Source organism: Pantherophis guttatus, chromosome 17 (assembly GCF_059756535.1).
Source record: "Pantherophis guttatus breed Tessera chromosome 17, ASM5975653v1, whole genome shotgun sequence".
In the NCBI taxonomy this organism is placed as follows: Eukaryota; Metazoa; Chordata; class Lepidosauria; order Squamata; family Colubridae; genus Pantherophis; species Pantherophis guttatus.
Window position 1 is genome coordinate 7,049,529 of NC_142079.1, and position 20,956 is coordinate 7,070,484.

At 46.6% G+C, this 20,956-nt stretch overlaps 1 protein-coding gene across 1 annotated transcript; it reads right to left on the minus strand.

Moving 5' to 3' along the window:
• Positions 1–1,647: 1,647 nt before the first annotated feature.
• VSIG10 (V-set and immunoglobulin domain containing 10) lies at positions 1,648–20,956 on the minus strand. Its single transcript, XM_087880199.1, has 9 exons — positions 20,822–20,956; positions 17,444–17,728; positions 13,110–13,415; positions 10,935–11,210; positions 9,890–10,183; positions 8,648–8,758; positions 7,648–7,660; positions 7,036–7,169; positions 1,648–5,137 (listed from the first exon to the last, which is right to left on the minus strand). Exons 1-9 carry the CDS (start codon positions 20,886–20,888, stop codon positions 5,076–5,078), a joined length of 1,548 nt encoding a protein of 515 aa, XP_087736325.1. The 5' UTR covers positions 20,889–20,956; the 3' UTR covers positions 1,648–5,075.

Consider the following 20,956-nt stretch of genomic DNA (forward strand, 5'->3'; position numbering starts at 1 on the left):
CAGCTCCCATCCTCCACAGCCTGATGGGCTTTGGGGGAGAGTAGTCTGATCCATCCAGCTACTTTCCCCAGGCTGACGCTTGCTTGACTGCAGCTCCCATCCTCCACAGCCTGATGGGATTTTGGGGAGGAATAGTCTGATCCATCCAGCTGCTTTCCCCAGGCTGACGCTTGCTCCCATCCTCCACAGCCTGATGGACTCTGGGGAAAGTAGTCTAATCCATCCAGCTACTTTCCCCAGGCTAACGCTTGCTTGACCGCAGCTCCCATCCTCCACAGCCTGATGGACTTTGGGGGAGGAATAGTCTGATCCATCCAGCTGCTTTCCCCAGGCTGACGCTTGCTCCCATCCTCCACAGCCTGATGGGCTTTTTGGGAGAGGAGTAATCGGATCCATCCAGCTGCTTTCCCCGTCTGGCGCTTGCTGGACCGCAGCTCCCATCCTCCACAGCCTGATGGGCTTTGGAGAAAGTAGTCTGATCCATCCAGCTGCTTTCCCCATCTGGTGCTTGCGTGACCGCAACTCCCATCATCCACAGCCTGATGGGCTTTTTGGGGGAGGAGTAATCAGATCCATCCAGCTGCTTTCTCCATCTGGCACTTGTTTGACTGCAGTGGGTATGAGGGTAAAAATTCACTTAAGAAATGTCCTGCATATACATATTGTAACTGCAGCGAGAATTGTATTTGCACAAAATTGGAAAGCAGAGAAACTCCCTTTAGAGGGAGAAGTAATTAAGAAAATATTGGAATGTGCAGAAATGAATAGATTAACATTGGTAATTAAAGAAAAGGAAGAATCGGAGTATTTTCAAGTATGGGGGCAATTATATCAATGGTTAGAGAAGATATATATATATATATATATATATATATAAATTTGGGAAGAATGATGTAACAATCAAAATGAAAACATAAAGGTATGATAGAAATATAAGATGAAAATGATGGACACAAAAAATGCACTGAGATGAAACACTGAATGATTAAGGATGCATTGTTTGTTTGTATGTTTGTTTGTTTAAAAAAAAAAACTTTTATTAAAAAAAATATGTCCCGCTTAGTAACAGAAACGTTGGCCTCGATGATGGTCATAAGTCGAGGACTACCTGTACCCGTAAGAGCCTCGGAGATGCAGCGGACTAAGTGCTGTTAAGTGCTAGCACTTAGATGCCAGCTGCCTGCAGTTAGTGCGAGTTCAAATCTCACCAGGCTCAAGGTTGACTCAGCCTTCCATCCTTTCGAGGTAGGTAAATTGAGGACCTGGATTGTGGGGGCAATAAGCCAGCTTTGTATAGAAACAACACCGCTTGGGGGGGGGTGAAAGCCCTAATAAGCAGGTATATACATAAAAAGTATGCAGGCTATTGCTATAATGCATTGTAAGCCGCCCTGAGTCTACGGAGAAGGGCGGCATATAAATTGGACTAATAAATAATAAATAAATAAATACAGAAAACGCTATGCTTGCTAACAGGATACAGGCGTTTAGCCGATAAATAATACACATTCAACTTAAAAGACAGCAAATAGGAATAGCTCCAGTTCTTAAAAGGTATGGAGTGAATGACAAAAACCTCACATAATTCAACACACCCACACAGCCGCATACCAAACACAGAAGCACACACCCTGCAGGCAAGTAACCTTTATATCCAAAAGCCACACTTTTATTCCACGAACAAAAGATCGCATCCAGATTTACAAGGCGGTACGCATTTTGACCTCTGGTTGCTACAGGCCTTTGAAAAGAAGAAATAATTTCAGGAGCGGAGCAGGTCAAACTCTCATTGCAACACCCAAAGAAGGCGTGCGAGTATTCCAAGTCCGGAAGTTTTTAAGAAGAGATTGGGCAACCATTTGTGGGGAGTGGTGTAGGTCTTTCCTGCCTGAATAGGGGGTGGGCTAGAGTCACCAACTGGTGGTCCGTCCCCAACTGGTGGTCCGAGGACCACTGGTGGTCCGCGAGAAAATTTTGGTGGTCCGCAGAAAAATTATTTGCATTTTTTATATTGCACTAAATCAGGGGTCCTCAAACTACGGCCCCTGGGACGGATACATGCAATGAATGTTTGTGTTGCTGTAGAGAGTCTCCCCCTTTGGGGTCTTTTTGTGTGGGTCAGAGGGGGGCAGAAATTCCGACTCGGGGTCTGCTTCAGCCTCCTGGTGTGGGGCTTTGGGCGAAGGCTGGAGGGAAGGGCCGCTGGTGGCAAGGAGCCTGAGGGCCTCGTTCCAGTGGGACTGCATCTTGTCCTGGAACTGATTGATCATCTCAGCCTGCTAAGCCTCCAGGCACTGGTACCTGGCCTTGCACTCCTGCAGGTCTTCCCTCTGCTTGGAAAGCCTATGCTCCTAGTCCTCAGTGAGGTGCTTCTGCTGAGCCTCCTTCTCGGCCAGATCCAATTTGAACTGAGCTCTTTTGCCGACTCTTTCTCGTGGGGGCTGCTTAGCTCCAACAACTGCTTCCTGTTGGGGCCCTAAGGAGCCCGGGCGGGCAGGCTGGGAGGGGAGGGGCGAGTAGAGGCCGGCGAGGTGCCCCTCAACGTGAGTGACATCCAGTTGACCACGTCCACCCAGTCACATGACCATCTAGCCACGCCCACCCAGCCGGTCATTAGGCAGATCCTATTAGTGGTCCGTGGGATTTTAAATTATGAGTTTAGTGGTCCCTGAGGTCCGAAAGGTTGGGGACCCCCTAGACTAGATGACCTCCAAGGACCCTTCCAACTCCGTCATTCCGTTATGTCACCTGGAAAAGTGGCATTTTAAGAAGAAAACCGAATCCACCTGCATGTCAGTAAACAGACCCTGACTTGTACATTATTCTAGCATCCAACATCCAGCCTAAAATTTCTACATGGTTCTAACCTCAACAGGTACACCGGTAGTCCTCAATATACAACAATTCATTTCCAGTTTTTGTCACAGCGGCCTAGAAGTGGAGCTTTCACCTCACAATCAGGAGGTTGTGAGTTCAATCCTAGATAGAGGCAGGTATTTCTCTCTCTCTGGGCACACTGAGAATATATCTGCCGAACAAAACTCCGCATTGGCGACAGGAAAAGCATCCGGCCAGTAAACCCTCTGCTAGCTCCTTTCAGTTGCCCAGACTCCACCCTGCAAGGCATTATGGGGTCATTAAGTGATGATGATGATTTCCAGTTCATGTCACGGCACCATTTTTATATATATTCATCGAGCAAGGGGACCCTTTTTATACAGTAATCTAGCATAGTTTATATACTTTGCTTGGCAGGTAACAGCAGCGGCTGCTCCTACAATTCACAGATCGCCGAAGATCCCAGAAATGAGGCACGCAATCCACTTTGTGGGAAGAAGACCCTCAAGTTCAATACCCAGGTAGAGCTGAGGGATGCGGTGGCTCAGCGGCTAAGACACTGAGCTTGTCGATCGAAAGGTGGGCAGTTCAGCGGTTCGAATCCCTAGTGCCGTGTAACAGGGTGAGCTCCCGTGACTTGTCCCAGCTTCTGCCAACCTAGCAGTTCAAAAGCACGTAAAAAAAAATGCAAGTAGAAAAATAGGGACCACCTTTGGTGGGAAGGTAACAGCGTTCCGTGCACCTTCGGCATTGAGTCATGCCGGCCACATGACCTCGGAGATGTCTTCGGACAGCGCTGGCTCTTCGGCTTTGAAACGGAGATGAGCACCGTCCCCTAGAGTCGGGAACGACTAGCACATACGTGCCAGGGGAACCTTTCCCTGTTACCTTTTAGAGCTGAGATAACCTCTTGTCCAAAGCCCCCCACCCCCAAATGTCTGCCTTGGGTGACGTACGACACAATCTTTCTCAGTGACTTCCTACACTCAAGCCCTAGAGGACACAAAGGGGTTTTAGGTGCCTCAGGTCATCTGCACCTAGGCAAGACGGTGATACAAGACGGTTATTTCCCACCCGCCAAACAGGAGCTGCTCTGACGCTTCCTTCCCTGAAACAGACCCTACAACCATGGTGGCGAAAATATGGCACACGTGCCGGAGGTGGCACGTAGAGCCCTCTCTGTGGGCACGCAAGGCGTCGCCCCAGTTTGGCTCTGCCGCACATGGGTAGGCGCTTCCCACCAGCTAGCTGGTCTTCTGGTCTCTGCCGGGCAGGCCTAGGAGGGGGGGGGGCGAGGCGCATGTGGGGGGGGTGCACACGCATTGCATTTTGGGCAGTGGCGAAATCCAATTTTTTTTACTACCGATTCTGTGGGCGTGGCTTGGTGGGCGTGGTGTGGTTTGGTGGGTGTGGCTTGGTAGACAAGGCAGGGGAAGGATACTGCAAAATCTCCATTCCCTCCCCACTCCTGGGGGAAGGATATTGCAAAATCTCCATTCCCTCCCCACTCCTGGGGGAAGGATACTGCCAAATCCCCATTCCCTCCCTACTCCTGGGGGAAGGATACTGCCAAATCCCCATTCCCTCCGTACTCCTGGGGGAAGGATACTGCCAAATCTCCATTCCCTCCCCACTCCTGGGGGAAGGATACTGCGAAATCTCCATTCCTACCCCACTCTGAGGCCAGCCAGAAGTGGCATTTGCCGGTTCTCCGAACTACTCCAAATTTACGCTACCGGTTCTCCGGAACCTGTCAGAACCTGCTGGATTTCCCCCCTGATTTTGGGGGTTCGTATCCTTGCACACTTTGGCCACTCGGTCCAGAAAAGGTTAGCCATCACTGCCCTACGAACTTTGACCCCTATTAAGAGTCATATCCAAAGAGGAGCTAACTCTTTGGTACTCTTGGGATCGGGGGTGAGGGTGGGGAATCCAGGACCAGCTGGAAAATCTCTCCCTCTTCCTCCAAGCTCTTGCGCAGGACCACAAGCCTTCTGCTACACGAAAAATTGTCCTCAATTTTTTTCTTCCTCCGGTTTCGAAAAAGCCACTTCATTCTTATCCTCACCCTACATCATAAATGTTGTTTCAAATTCCGCAGGGTACGCAGCTAATAGAAGGAGATGCCAAAAGAAAGATCAACCCAGATGGGAATAACTTTGCAGGAATCCTTTGCAAAAGGGTTGCAAGACGGCTTCCGATCTTAGTACACAAAGCAGAGGAAGAGATCCTCCGTTCTACGACGTGGGTTTGGACCTCTGGATTTCCTCCAGGGAGATGGACGTTTCCGGAAACGAGCCTGGAAAAACATGCACCGAAATTAAAAACCGTAGCCAGGTATGGTTAGCGAGTGGTGCGGTGGCCTAGCGGTTGGAGCTCTCGCCTCACAATCAGGAGGCTTGTGAGTTCGATCCTAGGTAGAGGCTGATATTTCTCTCTCTGGGCACAATGAGAATATATCTGCCGAACAAAAACTCCGCATTGGCGTCAGGAAAGGCATCCAGCCAGTAAATACTCAGCTCCATTCAGTTGCCCAGACTCCACCCCGATGCAAGGAATTATTTGTCATTAAAAGACCAAAATAATAATAATAATAATAATAATAATAATAATAATAATAATAAAAAAAAAAAATTGAAGTTGAGCGACTGTGGAAAAAGAAATCGTGTGTTGTCCTGATTGTAATTGGAGCCCTTGGAGCAATACCCAAAGGGCTACCCCGCTATTTAGAAATTCTAAATTTGCCGGACTTGAACATTTTGACTCTACAAAAAACCACCTTGCTCGGAACAGCTTACATCCTCCGACGATACCTTAAGAGTTCCTAGGTCCTTGGTTAGGACTCGAGCTGCTGAGCTATTAACCAGCCTCAAAGGCTGTGAATCTCACTAAAGATTAACCAATAATAATAATAATAATAATAATAATAATAATAATAATAATAATAATAATAATAATAATAATAATAATAATAATAATACCACCCAAAGGGCTACCCCACTATTTAGAAATTCTAAATTTGCCGGACTTGAACATTTTGACTCTACAAAAAACCACCGTACTCGGAACAGCTTACATCCTCCGACGATACCTTAACAGTTCCTAGGTCCTTGGTTAGGACTCGAGCTGCTGAGCTATTAACCAGCCTCAAAGGCTGTGAATCTCACTAAAGATTAACCAATAATAACAATAACAACAACAATAATAATGATGATGATGATGATGATGATGTAACAGTGATACATGTAACAGTATAACAGTGATACCCATTGTCATCGGGGCACTTGGTACCATGTCCAAGAATTTTATAACATACATCAGCAAATTGCAGCTTCCTGCAATAACACCGGCGGAACTGCAAAAAACTGCACTACTTGGAACATCGTACATCTTAAGAAGGTACTTGGTTGATACCTAGGACCAACCATTAGCACCAATCAGTGGTATTTGTGATGCATTTTTGAATGTTCCGTTTGCTGAGTTTCATGTTTAATGAATAAAGTAAATTAATAATAATAATAATAATAATAATAATAATAATAATAATAATAATAATAATAATAATAATAATAATAATAAAGCAGCTCCACCATGTCCCTTGTCTCCCTCCCTCCCTCCCCTATTATAAGAACCAGTTTGGTCTAATGGCACCAGGCTAGAAACTAGGAGATGAGGCATTCTAGTTTCCTGTTAGGCATGAAATCTGATTGGGTGAACCTAACCAACTCAACAACAGAAATCTATTTCTTCTTTAATGGATCAAGATGTACCGATGCATTGTTGAAAAAGAAATGCACTGAGAAGAATGCACTGAGAAGAATTTAAAAAATTGTAAAGAGATCCTTCCCTTTTGGGAGTTAGCCAGTGGTAAAATCCATTTTTTTTTTACTACCGGTTCTGTGGGCATGGCTCGGAGGGCATGGTGTGGCATGGTGGGCGTGACAGGGGAAGGATACTGCAAAATCCCCATTTCCTCCTCGCTCCTGGAGGAAGGATTTTGCAAAATCTCCATTTCCACCCTACTCTGGGACCAGCCAGAGGTGGTATTTGCTGTTTCTCCGAACTACTCAAAATATCTGCTACCGGTTCTTTAGAACCTGCTGGATTTGACCCCTGGACTTAGCCTTTGAGACTGCAGGGATAAAATGAGACAGAAAAGTTCCTGCCTGCCGCGTTCCTCAACTTCACTCAGCTTACTTTTGGTAGCTCTGGTAGAACATCCGTTTCCTATCCTTTCCATCTGATGTAACGATGGTTCGCTGGTGGACTCCAAGTACAGATCTTCTTCTTCTGAGTCCATAAGTTCAAGGATGTCACCTGCATCTCGATTCCTGCAAAGAACCCAACAATGACAAGGAAGGAAGGAAGGAAGGGACCTCTTCTTCTCCTCCTTGCTCAAAGGACCATCCCTGCCAGGTGATGTTCAACAAAGAACTTCTTGACCCTTAGCAACGTGACCCGAATTGGCAGATGGGTCACATTTTCCAGCTGGAAACCACAGGAGATATTATCAAGTTTGGGATCCTTGGTGCTCTCTGAGTTTGGTTGTCTTCTTGCAGATGTGTCCTAATTACCTAATTAGGTCTAGCACTGATGATGTTACCTAGTTGGCCACCACCTTTAAAGCGCTCCATGGCTTAGGACTGGGGTATATACGAGACCGCCTGCTGCCAGCAACAGCCTCCCACCGGCCAATATGCTCCCACAGAGAGTCACGCTACCACAAGGTTTGACAATCCCTTCTCCAAATGATGGTTTCTGTGGATGAAACGGGCTGAGACTTTCTAGTTAAGAAAGAAAGAAACTTACCGAAGCACGCTCACTGGAAACATGAAAGAGAGAAAAGGAGAAAAATACTTTTATTAAAAAGTTACTCATTTGCTTTCTACGTTTATACAGTAAGCATCAAAAGCAATGTCAAAATATCTATATCTATCTATCATCTAGTATCTATCTATCTATCTATCTATCTATCTATCTATCTATCATCTATCTTTGTCTGTCTGTCTGTCTGTCTGTCTATCTATCTATCATCTAGTATCTATCTATCTCTCTCTGTCTCTCTCATCAAGTATCTATCTATCTATCTATCTATCTATCTATCTATCTATCTATCTATCTATCTATCTGGTATCTATCTATCTATCTATCTATCTATCTATCTATCTATCTATCTATCTATCTAGTATCCATCCGTCCATCCATCCTATCATCTATCTATCTATCCTACCTATCATGTATGTATGTATGTATGTATGTATGTATGTATGTATGTATGTATGTATCTATCTATCTATCTATCTATCTATCTATCTATCTATCTATCTATCTATCTATCTATCTATCATCTATCATCTATCTATCCTCCATACCTACCTGCCTATCTATCTATCTATCTATCTATCTATCTATCTATCTATCTATCTATCTATCTATCTACCTACCTACCTACCTACCTACCTACCTCTCTATCTATGGTATCTCTCTCTCTCTCGTATCTATCTACCTACCTACCTAACCTACCTACCTACCTACCTACCTACCTACCTACCTACCTACCAACCAACCAACCAACCATCTAATGTATTGGCCACCCATCTTAGCAACATATATCACATTTAGAAACCTTTGGTTGTCTTTTATTTAATGATTGGAAGGGTGTGCCCATATATTCGAAATATTTTCTTTTTCAAAGTTCTTACAAGATCGCCTAAAGCGCAATCCAAGAAAGACGCATTTTGAAAACCCAAATGCCTTCCGTTGGTTTGATTACTCTAGAATGAGCAATTTTCTACAGAACCTCTCTCACCTTTGAGGCACACCTCAGGTCCTGCGTAGAGAAGGATTCCAGAAAAGACCAGAACTCCCAACAATAAAAGGACTACAACGGACCCCACAATGCCAGCCACGTTCACAGGCTCTGCAGAGAAAGTTGGAAAGAAAAAAGCATTGAGATGGGAAAAGAGAGAGAGAGACAGAGAGAGAGGGAGGGAGGGAGGGAAGGAAGGAGAGAGATAGATGGAGAAGGAAATGTTAGGAAGCAACTTCTCCTCCTCCTCCTCCAATGGACTTATGGCCATTTTTCAAATTTACGACCATTGCAGCATCCCCGTGGTCATAAGATCAAAACCTGGATGCTTGGCAACTGGTTTATATTTATGACTTTCTGTTGTTGACTTTCTGACAAACAAAGTCCACGGGGGAGCCAGATTCACTTTACAATCCTGTGACTCACTTAACGACTGCAGTTTGTTGTGACCCAGATGCCCGAGCCTGTCCTAACAGAGGAAGAGGACTCAGAAGGTGATGGGGAGGAACTGACAAGGCCTTCCTCTCCAGGACCCTCCTCTCTGGCAATGCCTCAGGTTCCATCCGAAGGCCAAGAGGAACAGCCTGGGATATGCCAGGAGGAAGGCATATCGGAACAACAACAGAGAGGGAGCGAGGAGGATGAATCCTGGCTTGATCCCAGGCAGCGTCGGAGGGAGAAGTGTGCGCAGCAACGAAAGAGGCGTGGGAGGGCCAGAGATTGAGCTGAGTCACTGAGCCACACCCCACAAGGAATAAAACTGGGTGTGATTGCTCTTCAGGCTTTGTGACGGTCAAAGTTAAAAACCTGAGACTCACATTGCGTTACCTGAAATCTGGCTTGTGCATATTTGGATTGGACCTTGGCTAACTCTTGCTTCGTGGATTACTTTTTGCTACTGGACCGGACTGAGGATAAACTCTCTCTTGCTCACTGTGAGTGAAAACTGACTTGGCAGGCATTTCGCAGTTTACTGCCAAAACTCTTATCTGCAAGGGTCTCTAATCTGATTGCTTAATAAAATCTTGGCAGGCGTGCCTGGTTGTGTGTTTGCCTGTGTGGGGAAGGGGGACAGAACACAGTGGTTTCCTGAACAACCGTGGCGAGAAAGGTCGTAAAATGGGACGACACTCACTTAACAAACGTCTCACGTAGCAAGAGAAATTTGGAGCTCAATGTCCTTTTCAACATTTCAATTGTTGAAACGGGCCAAAATGCCACTCTTTCAACGTTGTTACTTACCTGTCACCTTCAGGTGGACATACACCTCTCTCAGGCCCAGGGGGTTCTCAGCTTTGCAGATGTAGTATCCTTGGTCTCTGCTGGTGGAGCAGTTCTGGATGAGAAGGGTAGAGACCCCGTCCTTTTGGCTGACGAGAAACCTCCCCCCTGACCTGATCTCTACTTCCACCTTGGAGAGGTTGCGTAGCCAGGTGATCCTCGCAGGTGGGTTGCCGGCTGTCAATTCACAAGTCATCTCTACGGATCTCCCCACGAAGCAGCTCTTCATCGGGTTGGACATGACCGAGGGCCTCTCTGACGCAAGAGGAAAGCAAAGTGGAGTTGGAAGGACATTTTAAATTATGGGGTATTTTAAATTTGTTCAGCCAAATTATTTAATTCGTTTTTTATTCTATTTTAAATTTTTGTATTTATGTGTTTTATCCTCTGGCTGTTCACCGCCCTGAGTCCTTCGGGAGTAGGGCGGTATAGAAATTTAAATAAATAAATAATCGCCAAGGCTCAAGGTTGACTCAGCCTTCCATCCTTTCTAAGGTAGGTGAAATGAGGACCCAGTTTGTGGGGGCAATAAGCTGACTTTGTATAAATATACAAAAGGATGAAGGCTATTGCTTAGCGCATTGTAAGCCGCCCTGAGTCTCCGGAGAAGGGCGGCATATAAATCAAATTTAAAAAAATAAAATAAAAATAAAATAAAATAAGGGACTTAAAATCAGCCATTCCTTATATTCGGAGCATGGAAAGCAGGAGTGGGTTCTACTTACCTTTACTACCGGTTCGCAACAGGTCCGTGCGCTCTACTGCACATGAGCAGAAGCTTCTGTGCGTGCGCAAAAACATTCTGATGATGTTGGGGGTCGATGGGCGGAGCCTCCTGCCGGTTTTACTACCGGTTCTATAGAACCGGTCTGAACCGGGGGCAACCCATTACTGATGGAAAGAGATGAAGAGAACAGGCAGAGAAATCCCATCCAGCTCCTTAATATTTGGAGTTTTGGGATGTACCATGAAATTGTGCGATTCGGGGGTCTCATCCTTGACTCACCCAAGCGCGAGGTGCAATTCTGGTTTCCCTTCTCATTCGCAATATGGCTTCCGCGACAGGTAAAATCCTTGCCCCAAAGCTGGCGCGATCCTCGCAGAGACACCACTGTATTGTTTGCAAGGTAGGTAGTATTGGAATCCATGACTAGATCCTCCGAGTTGATCCACTGGAGCGTAGGGGATGGGTAGCCCCCCGGCCAGCTGCACGACAGTCGGACCTCCTGAGAATTGTCCGTGGAGGTCTCGGCCCGACATTTCGGTGACGACGGTGGGGGATCTGAAGCGGTGGTGAAATGTAAAATTTGTTACTACCGGTTCTGTGGGCGTGGCTTGATGGGGGGGGTAATATGACTGAGTGGGCGTGGCCAACTTTTTTTTAAAAAAAAACTTTTAAAACCATTTTTTCTACAACTTCTTCGGCCGAAGAGGTTGTAAAAAAATGCTTTGAAAAGCCTCTGACGATCCCAGCTGAGCCGCGCGATCGTCAGAGGCTTTTTTTTTTTACTTTTAAAAGCATTTTTTCGGCCGAAGAGGTTATACAAAAAAAAAAAAAGCTTTTAAAAGCCTCTGACGATCAGGCAACCCAGCTGGGATCGTCAGAGGCTTTTAAAAGCATTTTTTTTTCCCTACAACCACTTTGGCAGAAGAGGCAATCTGTTCATGTTAACATGAAAGCGCTCGTGCACTTACCCATAATGCAATGCGTGCGTGACTCCCCCCCCGGGTGCCCTGCCCCCCACTAATGCGCACGTAACTCACCATGTTCCTCCTGCCCCCTGTACATGCGTGCATTGCCCCCGCTGTCCCCCACACGTGTGTGCACGACCCCCTGCATGCGCCCCGCACCTTGCACTTACACGCAGGACCCCTGTGCATGTGTACGCAACACCTCTGCACCTTGCCACATCTCCTGCATGTGCCCCGCCCCCCACGCATGCGCGCCACAGATCCGAAAACCAGCTGGCCAGCGGGAGAGACAGGCACATGCACGATGGAGCTGAGCTGGGGTGAGAGCTCGCGTGCCCGCAGAGCGGCCTCTGCATGCCACCTGTGGCACGCGTGCCACAGGTTCGCCATCACGGCCCTATATCATCTCCCATAAATGGTTGTTCAGTCTCTCTTTGACAACCTCCATTGATGGAGCACCCACAACTGGAGGCGAGTCTGATGAATCATTCTCACCATTCTCATTCTCATTCTCATCAGGAAATTTCTCCTTAGTTCTATCGTAGGTTGGCTCCACTGGTGAAATCCAATTTTTTAAACTACCGTTTCTGTGGGCGTGGCTTGGTGGGCGTGGTGTGGCTTGGTGGGCGTGGCTTGGCCGGCGTGGCAGGGGAAGGATACTGCAAAATCCCCATTCCCTCCCCACTCTTGGGGGAAGGATATTGCAAAATCCCCATTCCCTCCCCACTCTTGGGGGAAGGATATTGCAAAATCCCCATTCCCTCCCCACTCTTGGGGGAAGGATACTGCAAAATCTCCATTCCCTCCTGACTCCTGGGGGAAGGATACTGCAAAATCCCCATTCCCTCCTGACTCCTGGGGGAAGGATACTGTAAAATCTCCATTCCCACCCCACTCCTGGGGGAAGGATACTGCAAAATCTCCATTCCCTCCTGACTCCTGGGGGAAGGATATTGCAAAATCCCCATTCCCTCCTGACTCCTGGGGGAAGGATACTGCAAAATCTCCATTCCCTCCCCACTCCTGGGGGAAGGATATTGCAAAATCCCCATTCCCTCCCCACTCCTGGGGGAAGGATATTGCAAAATCCCCATTCCCTCCCCACTCCTGGGGGAAGGATATTGCAAAATCTCCATTCCCTCCCCACTCTGGGGCCAGCCAGAGGTGGTATTTGCCGGTTCTCCGAACTTCTCAAAATTTCCACCACCGGTTCTCCAGAACCTGTCAGAACCTGCTGGATTTCACCCCTGGTTGGCTCTCTCTTTGAAAAGCGTCCATCCGTTATCATTTAGTTCTTGCTGACTTCGAATGTTTTAATTCCTCATGCTGAATGCTTTTAATCTTTTTTTAAATGCTTCAAGGAAATAATTCCTTTAGGGAACGGCACAGAGCCAACAATTCTGGGCATTTCCAGAAATGCAACATTCCCCTGGGAGAAAAAAAGAACACCTACGGCACACACCCTGCCGATATTTTTCGTCATACGTACAGTAGACCAGGAGTTCACGGATGACGGACTTCTGACGTTGGCTCAACAAGTTGGTGGCCAGACACGAGTAATTCCCTTGGTAGTTGGGCATGACGTTCTGTAGCACGAAAGAACTCCGCGAGCCGTTGACATCGGTGAACGGTTCCTGCGCGGAACCAAGTGGGTTAAAATCCCATTTAGTGGCCGAATCAGGCCAAGAGTCACTGCTGCAGGTGAAGTTCAAGACGCCATGTCTTTTGGCATAAAGGGTGCCATTTGGCAATGTCCCAGTGGGAGATATGCTGACCTCCATCCGGTTTGGTCCACCTGGAAAGCAAGTAGGTCAAAATAAAAGTGTTAATTATCACGTTGACGTAAAAATTTGATTTTGGAGCCTGAAGTGGGACCTTGTGCATCTGCAAGGCTCAAGACCCTCAGCTCCCCAAAACCCTCAGCCACAGTTGTTGTGGCCCGCCAGCTGCCAGCGGAGTTGGCAGCAGACTCGGACGATGAGGAGGTTGGGGAGAAACTTGGGCCAGTGCTGGAGTCTGGGGAAGGCTGTGTGTCGAACACAGAGATAGAGCCAGGGCCGTCTGACACTTTCCAGCCACCGGAGAGGCAGATGCCTTTAAAGGCTGAGATGAGTGAGGAGGAAGAACAGCTGGGGTCTGTTTTAGATGCACGTATGTGTAAGGCAGTTAGGAGAGGTGAGCAACGGAGGACAAGGAGTTGACTCGGGAAGCAAAGCACATGTGGACGCTGAATGTCCCCTCCCTGGCTGGGGAATAAATAGAAGGAAAGGGGAGTGGCTGTCATAGGAGACAACCGTTCGTATTTCTGAAGATTTTGCTCATTGCGTTTCGTGCATCAAAGACTGCTTGATTCACTTAACAACGGTGGCAAGGAAGGTCATAAAACGGGGCAAAAAACTCACTTAACAGCTGTCTTGTTTAGCAATGGAAATTTTGGGCTCGGTGGTGGCCGAAGACAACCAGTATTGCATTTTGAAATAGTTGCAGCTTCCGGGCGAGGCGGGCGTAACTTCAACATGCCAAGCAAATCTTTTCTCCACAACCACAACAGCAGGCAGAGTTACCAGGAGCAGGTGGCCCTGGCCAGCTAGGATCTGAGCCAAGGACAACTCCTGGCAATGCGGCCCCCGTGGGAATTAAGGCGGTTGCAGACATTTTCCAATACACCTGTTAAACGTCCTGCCCTGTTTTCTTTATCTGAATTGAAAGATGGAAACCTGGCATGCCACAAACCAAAATCCCACCTCGGTCGGTCAGCTCCCTTCCCCTTTCATCTGAACAAGGAGGCCCCGGAGATGTTCTCATCATGTTTAGAACATATTAAGATAAGATAGATAAGAGAATCTTTGTTGTCGTTTTTGGCACACATTGAAAATAAAATTCTGTTGCCTGCTCTTCACTCAGACACACACACACACACAACACAGCGACAGAGAGAGAGATACAGATATAGAGATAGAGATAGATAGATAGATTAATAGATAGATAGATAGATAGATAGATAGATAGATAGATAGATGATAGATAGAGATAGATAGATAGATGATAGAGATGATAGAGATAGATAGATGATAGATAGATGATAGATAGAGATAGATAGATAGATAGATGATAGATAGATGATAGATAGAGATAGATAGATAGATAGATAGATAGATAGATAGATAGATAGATGATAGAGATGATAGAGATAGATAGATAGATAGATGATAGATAGATAGACAGATATGATAGATAGATAGACAGATATGATAGATAGATGATAGATATACATATAGATGATAAAGATGATAGATAGATATAGATATGATAGAGAGAGAGAGAGAGATGATATAGATAGATGGATATGATAGATAGATGACAGATAGAGATAGACAGAGATGATAGATAGATGATAGAGATAGATGGATGAATGGATGGATGGATGATATAGATAGATATAGATGATAGATGAGATAGATAGATAGATAGATAGATAGATAGATAGATAGATAGATGATAGAGACGCATTTCCGACGCATGGTTGTCCAATCTAAAGATTTGTTGAAGAAACATTGGGACAAGTGGGGGGGGAACCCCTTATCTTTCTGATGCTGGAAAAAACAATTCCATGTACAGGTAAGTCCTCGGCTTACGACCCCAGCTCAGTCCAGAATTTCCTTGGCTAAGCAAGGAATAGTGGCCAATTGTATGATCTTTTGTGCCCCGATTGTTAAGCAAATCACTGCACCGTGAACCACGCAGTCGACAATTGCTTAAACAATGAAAGTGATTTGGGTAATAACCGTAAAATCGGGCACGATTCACTCAACAAACCCCTTCCTAAGCGAGGAACCTTCTGGTCTCAATTGCGGATTCTAAGTCAAGGATGACCTGTATATGGCACACCTATAAATCTGCCCCCTTTGCTGGGCGCCGTTGTGCACCAGTTAAAAGGGGCGCGGCTCTCGCCTTCCGTAAGCAAAAGAGCAGAACTACGGGCCAGCCACACCTTGAAAGCAAATAAGAAGCTGAAATATGGGTTTGTATCTGGTAACTGCAGAAAGATTATTGTGCTCACAATAAGCTGGGAGAACGCGGAAGTCTCGTGGAAGGAATTCAGTGTTAAGTAAATTTGCAGAAATGGCAAACTTGGCCTGTTGGGTTTGAGGAGAAAAACAATCGAAGTCAGGGAATAACAAGAGTTGGAAGGGACCTTTGGAGGTCTTCTAGTCCAACCCCCTGCTCAAGCAGGAGACCCAGTGGCTAGATGGCTCAGCGGCTAAGACGCCGAGCTTGTCGATCAGAAAGGTCGGCAGCTCGGGCGGTTCGAATCCCTAGTTTAGGTCTCCTGCGTGAGCAGGGGGTTGGACTAGATGACCTCCAAAGTCCCTTCCAACTCTGTTACTGTTAAGGTCTTCTAGTCCAACCCTCTGGTCAAACAGGAGACCCCTATATTATCTTGGACAAATGGCTGTCCGGTGTCTTCTTGAAAACCTCCAGTTAAAGATCCATCTCATTCTGGGCACTCTTTTTTTTTGAACTATTACCATCTGGCAGACGGTACAGGACACTAAAAACAAGGACAAATAGACTGAAAAAACTGCTTCTATCCCAGAGCAGTAACTATATTGAATTCTACTACTAGGCCACGCCCACCATGGCCACTCCCACCCAGCAACCGGGCAGAGAACCCCTTGCTAAAATTTTTGACTAGAACTCACCATCTCCTGGTAACGGGTTCCTAGGCCAGCACTTTAACTACGAGAAAAGCTTTACAATAAAATTAGTCCTGACCTCTTATGACCTTCCTTGTTGGGTTGGCGATTGTGGACTTAATGCAACACCTATTCTCACATACATCGTTAATATTTCCCCCTGTTATATTTGCCAAGCATCCCCACACCAGTGGTAGGTTTCAACATTTTTACTACCGGTTCTGTAGGCGTGGCTTGGTGGACGTGGCAGGGGAAGGATACTATAAAATCTCCATTCTCACCCCAATCCAGGGGAAGGTTACTGCAAAATCCCCATTTCCTCCCGATCAGCTGGGACTTGGGAGGCAGAGAATAGATGCAGGCGGGGCCAGTCCGAATTTTTACTACCGGTTCTCCGAATGACTCAAAATTTCTGCTACCAGTTCGCCAGAACTGGTCAGAACCTGCTGAAACCCACCTCTGTCTACCCTATACTGGTCTCTGCACATGTGCACGTACATATGGACTACAATGCCCAGTCCTTTGGCCAAGAGCTAGTGAAATTTGGTAGTACAGCCTTGGTAGTACAGTGGTCTAAGGCACCCTGTTTTTAAGCTGGTTATTAAGACCAGCTGCCTGCAATTACTGCAGGTTCGAATCTCTCCAAGGCTCAAGGTTGACTCAGCCTTCCATCCTTTCTAAGGTAGGTGAAATGAGGACCCAGTTTGTGGGGGCAATAAGCTGACTTTGTATAAATATACAAAAGGATGAAGGCTATTGCTTAGCGCATTGTAAGCCACCCTGAGTCTTCGGAGAAGGGCGGCATATAAATCAAATTTAAAAAAAAAAATTGGGGTATGGTAATCAAGGCATTTTGTGAGTATCACAGGAATAAGTTTGAATGAAGGCGAATATACGTGTCCCAGGATACAGCTGTGCCACATAATCATTGGAACCTCTTTTTTTTTAAACTTTTTTAAAGCATTTTTTACTACCTATTCGCTCAAACAAATGCGCATCGGTCAGCTGATCGTCAGAACTTTTTTTTATATATATATATATATATTTACTACTGGTTCGGCGAACTAGTAGCATTTTTTTACTAGCATTTTTTAACCCTTTTTAAACAAGACGAAGGAAGACTTACTGGCCATCAGTAACTGGATCTTGTGGGTATGGTTGGTCTCGGCCAGTATCTCTCTGCACACATAATGACCTTCGTCCTCCAAACGCAATCCGGAAATGTGTAGGGAGCTGTTTCCCACTAGGGACAAGCGGCTGTCGGAAGGCAGCTTTCCATCCGAGGAGAAGAGCATGGGAATCGCACCTGGCTCGCCTTGAAACCATTGCACCAACAACACTTGAGAAGACGCGTTCCAGCATCGGAGGGACACTTCCCCGTTCAGTTCGCCGACTGCCACTTCTTCAGTTTCTGGGGGGAGATAAAGTTTGTTTATTTATCTAAGCTTTCTCATTTCTGGGAGCGGAAGTCCACATTGCCTTAAAAGTTGCCGAGGTTGCAAAACACGGAGTTAAAATTTCCATCCATCCAGCCTAGCATTAAAATTAAAATTAAAAGGGACGCGGTGGCTCAGTGGCTAAGACGCCGAGCTTGTCGATCGAAAGGTCGGCAGCTCAGCGGTTCGAATCCCTGGTGCCGCGTAACGGGGTGAGCTCCCGTGACTTGTCCCAGCTTCTGCCAACCTAGCAGTTCGAAAGCAGGTAAAAAAATGCAAGTAGAAAAATAGGGACCACCTTTGGTGGGAAGGGAACAGCGTTCCATGCGCCTTTGGCATTGAGTCATGCCACATGACCACGGAGACGTCTTCGGACAGCGCTGGCTCTTTGGCTTTGAAACGGAGATGAGCACCGCCCCCTAGAGTCAGGAACGATTGGCACATATGTGCGAGGGGAACCTTTACCTTTACCTAGCCTAGCATTGAGAGTCAGTTTGGTCTAATGGTTAAGTAGCAGACTAGAAACCAGGAGGCTGTGAGTTCTAGTCTCACCTTAGGCCTGAAGGCATCTGGGTGATTTTTGGGCCAATCAGCAGGAGACTGTGAATTCTAGTCCTGCCTTGGGCATGAAGGTCAATTGGGGGACTTTTGGGCCAACCAGCAGGAGACAGTGAGTTCTAATCTTGAAAGCCAGTTGGGGGACTTTTGGGCCAATCACTTGGAGACTGGGAGTTCTAGTCCCGCCTTAGCCATGAAAGCCCGCTGGGTGACTTTTGGACCAATCAGCAGGAGGCAGTGAGTTCTATTCCCACCTTAGGCATTAAAGTCAATTGAGTGACTTTGGGCCAACCACTAGGAGGCTGTGAGTTCTAGTCCCACCTTAGGCATTAAAGTCAATTGAGTGACTTTGGGCCAACCACTAGGAGGCTGTGAGTTCTAGTCCCACCTTAGGCATTAAAGTCAATTGAGTGACTTTGGGCCAACCACTAGGAGACTGTGAGTTCTAGTCCGACCTTAGTCATGAAAGCCAGATGGGGGACTTTGGTTCACTCCCTCCCTCTCAGCCCAACCTACCTCACAGGGTTGTTGTGAGGTAGGAGGAAGGAAGTGTGCTGGATATGTTCGCCAAGTTATTTGTACAATAAAGGCAGGATATAAACACAAAATACATTGGGCATGTCACCCGAAGCCACGATTTAGACACACTTGAGTAAATCAAATAGGGTGTGCTAAGTTTTAACAAAGTGCACCGAAATCCCATCGACTCTTGGAAGCGCATATGAGAGGAGAGGAGAGCATCACAGTTCCACTAAAAGCTTTTATCCTTGCCAAGCAGAATGCAGACTCATCCTGCTCGATGAAGTCTGTGTCCAACGGTACCATTCCTCCCTCGGAGCTCTGCGTACAAATAGCAGCGTTTTAAATTTTTCATTCTGTCAGTCTGCTTAGCTTGGTTGAACGGGTCAGACTGAAAAAACACTGGGAAAATCACCTATAAATTCATCATCCTCTGGCTATTTTTGCACGCTGGGGTTGACCAGGAAGAACCTGGGTTGAATTTTGTCCAATTCACAAATTCATTCTAGTTTCCTTTTTGTAATTCTATCTGTTTTCTATTCACAGGTTCTTTCTTTCTTTCTTTCTTTCTTTCTTTCTTTCTTTCTTTCTTTCTTTCTCCTTCCTACTACCTTTCTTTCTTCCTTTTTTCCTTCCCTCCTTTCTTCCTTCTCTTGTTTTTTCTCTCTCTTTCTTTCTCCTTCCTTCCTTCCTTCCTTTCTTCCTTCCTTCCTTCTCTCTCTCTCTCTCTTTCTTTCTCCTTCCTACTACCTTCCTTCCTTCCTTTTTCTCTTCCTTCCTTCCTTTTCTTGTTTTCTCTCTTTCTTTCTCCTTCCTTCCTTCCTTCCTTCCTTCCCTTGTTTTTTTCTCTCTCTCTCTTTCTCCTTCCTACTACCTTCCTTCCTTCCTTTTTCTCTTCCTTCCTTCCTTCCTTTTCTTATTTTTTCTCTCTCTCTTTCTCTTTTTCTCTTTCTTTCTTTCTCTTTCTTTCTTTCTTTCTCCTTCCTTCCTACTACCTATCTACCTTTCTTTTTCTTTCTTTCTCTTTCTTTCTTTCTTCTTTCTCTTGTTTTCTCTCTCTCCTGTCTTTATTTCTTTCTCTCCCTTTTTCTTTCCTTTTTTTGCATTTCTTCTCTCTCTCTCTCTCTCTCTCTCTCTCTCTCTCTCTCTCTCTCTCTCTCTCTCCTCTTTTCCTTTTTCACAAAAGCGTTTTACTTCTTGTCCTCTTTCCTAACAGAAACAGGGGCAAACTTATCAATTGCCCCTTCCTCACCCTCACCCTCACCCTCACCCAACAATTAGCAATACGACTATAAAATAACCGTAGAAAAATTAGGCATCCGACTCCCCTGCCCCCTCTCCTCTCCAACTTTAGACTTCGGAAAAAATAGAACAGGCAATTGTGACCGGAAGCTCTTTTGAAGCTTGGGGAAAGAAAAATAAAATAAAATAAAACAAAAACCCCGAAGTCTGCAGTATTCCTGAAAATTTTGTCGTTGTGAGTGGGTCGGGAGAGTGTGGGGGGGGGGGGGGGGAAGAGAGACGAACGAGGTTATCAATCCCTCTAAATCCCGACCGGTTTAAAAGTCGGCGGATCTGTGATCTATTTACGCCAAGCGTTCCCCGATCGTTGCAAATAAACCAATCCATCGGATTTAAGGCGAAAGGGGATCCCGGGGCGGCGATCCCATCCCGCAGAAACTTCGGAAGGGAGGCGAGAGTTAACAATCCTTGTTCGGGCAGAAAAACCCAAAGTAAAGGCGACGTCTCCTTCGTCCTTAGTGGAGAAGGATCCTGGCGGAGGCGTAAGAAAGATGCTTTAACTGGATCCCCCCCCCCCCCGTGTAGTCTAGGAGTCCCTCTTCCCGGGGAAATCTCCTCGTGGTCTCCTTTCCATATGGAAGCCCACCCACCCACCCACCCACCATCCCACCCGGGCTCTTCCCGGCTCAGCTGCCACCTCTCCAACCTTGCCACCTGCCCCTGCCCTCTCCTGCCCCGCCGATCGGTACCTGCAGCGCCGCCGCGCCAGGCAAGGGCCAGGACCGAGAGGACGCAGGCGGCCACCCCGCTCGCCATGGCAGCTCGGACTGGGGGAACCGAAGAGCCAGCCGGCTCAGCTCCGCGGATTTACGGCTGGGGAGGGC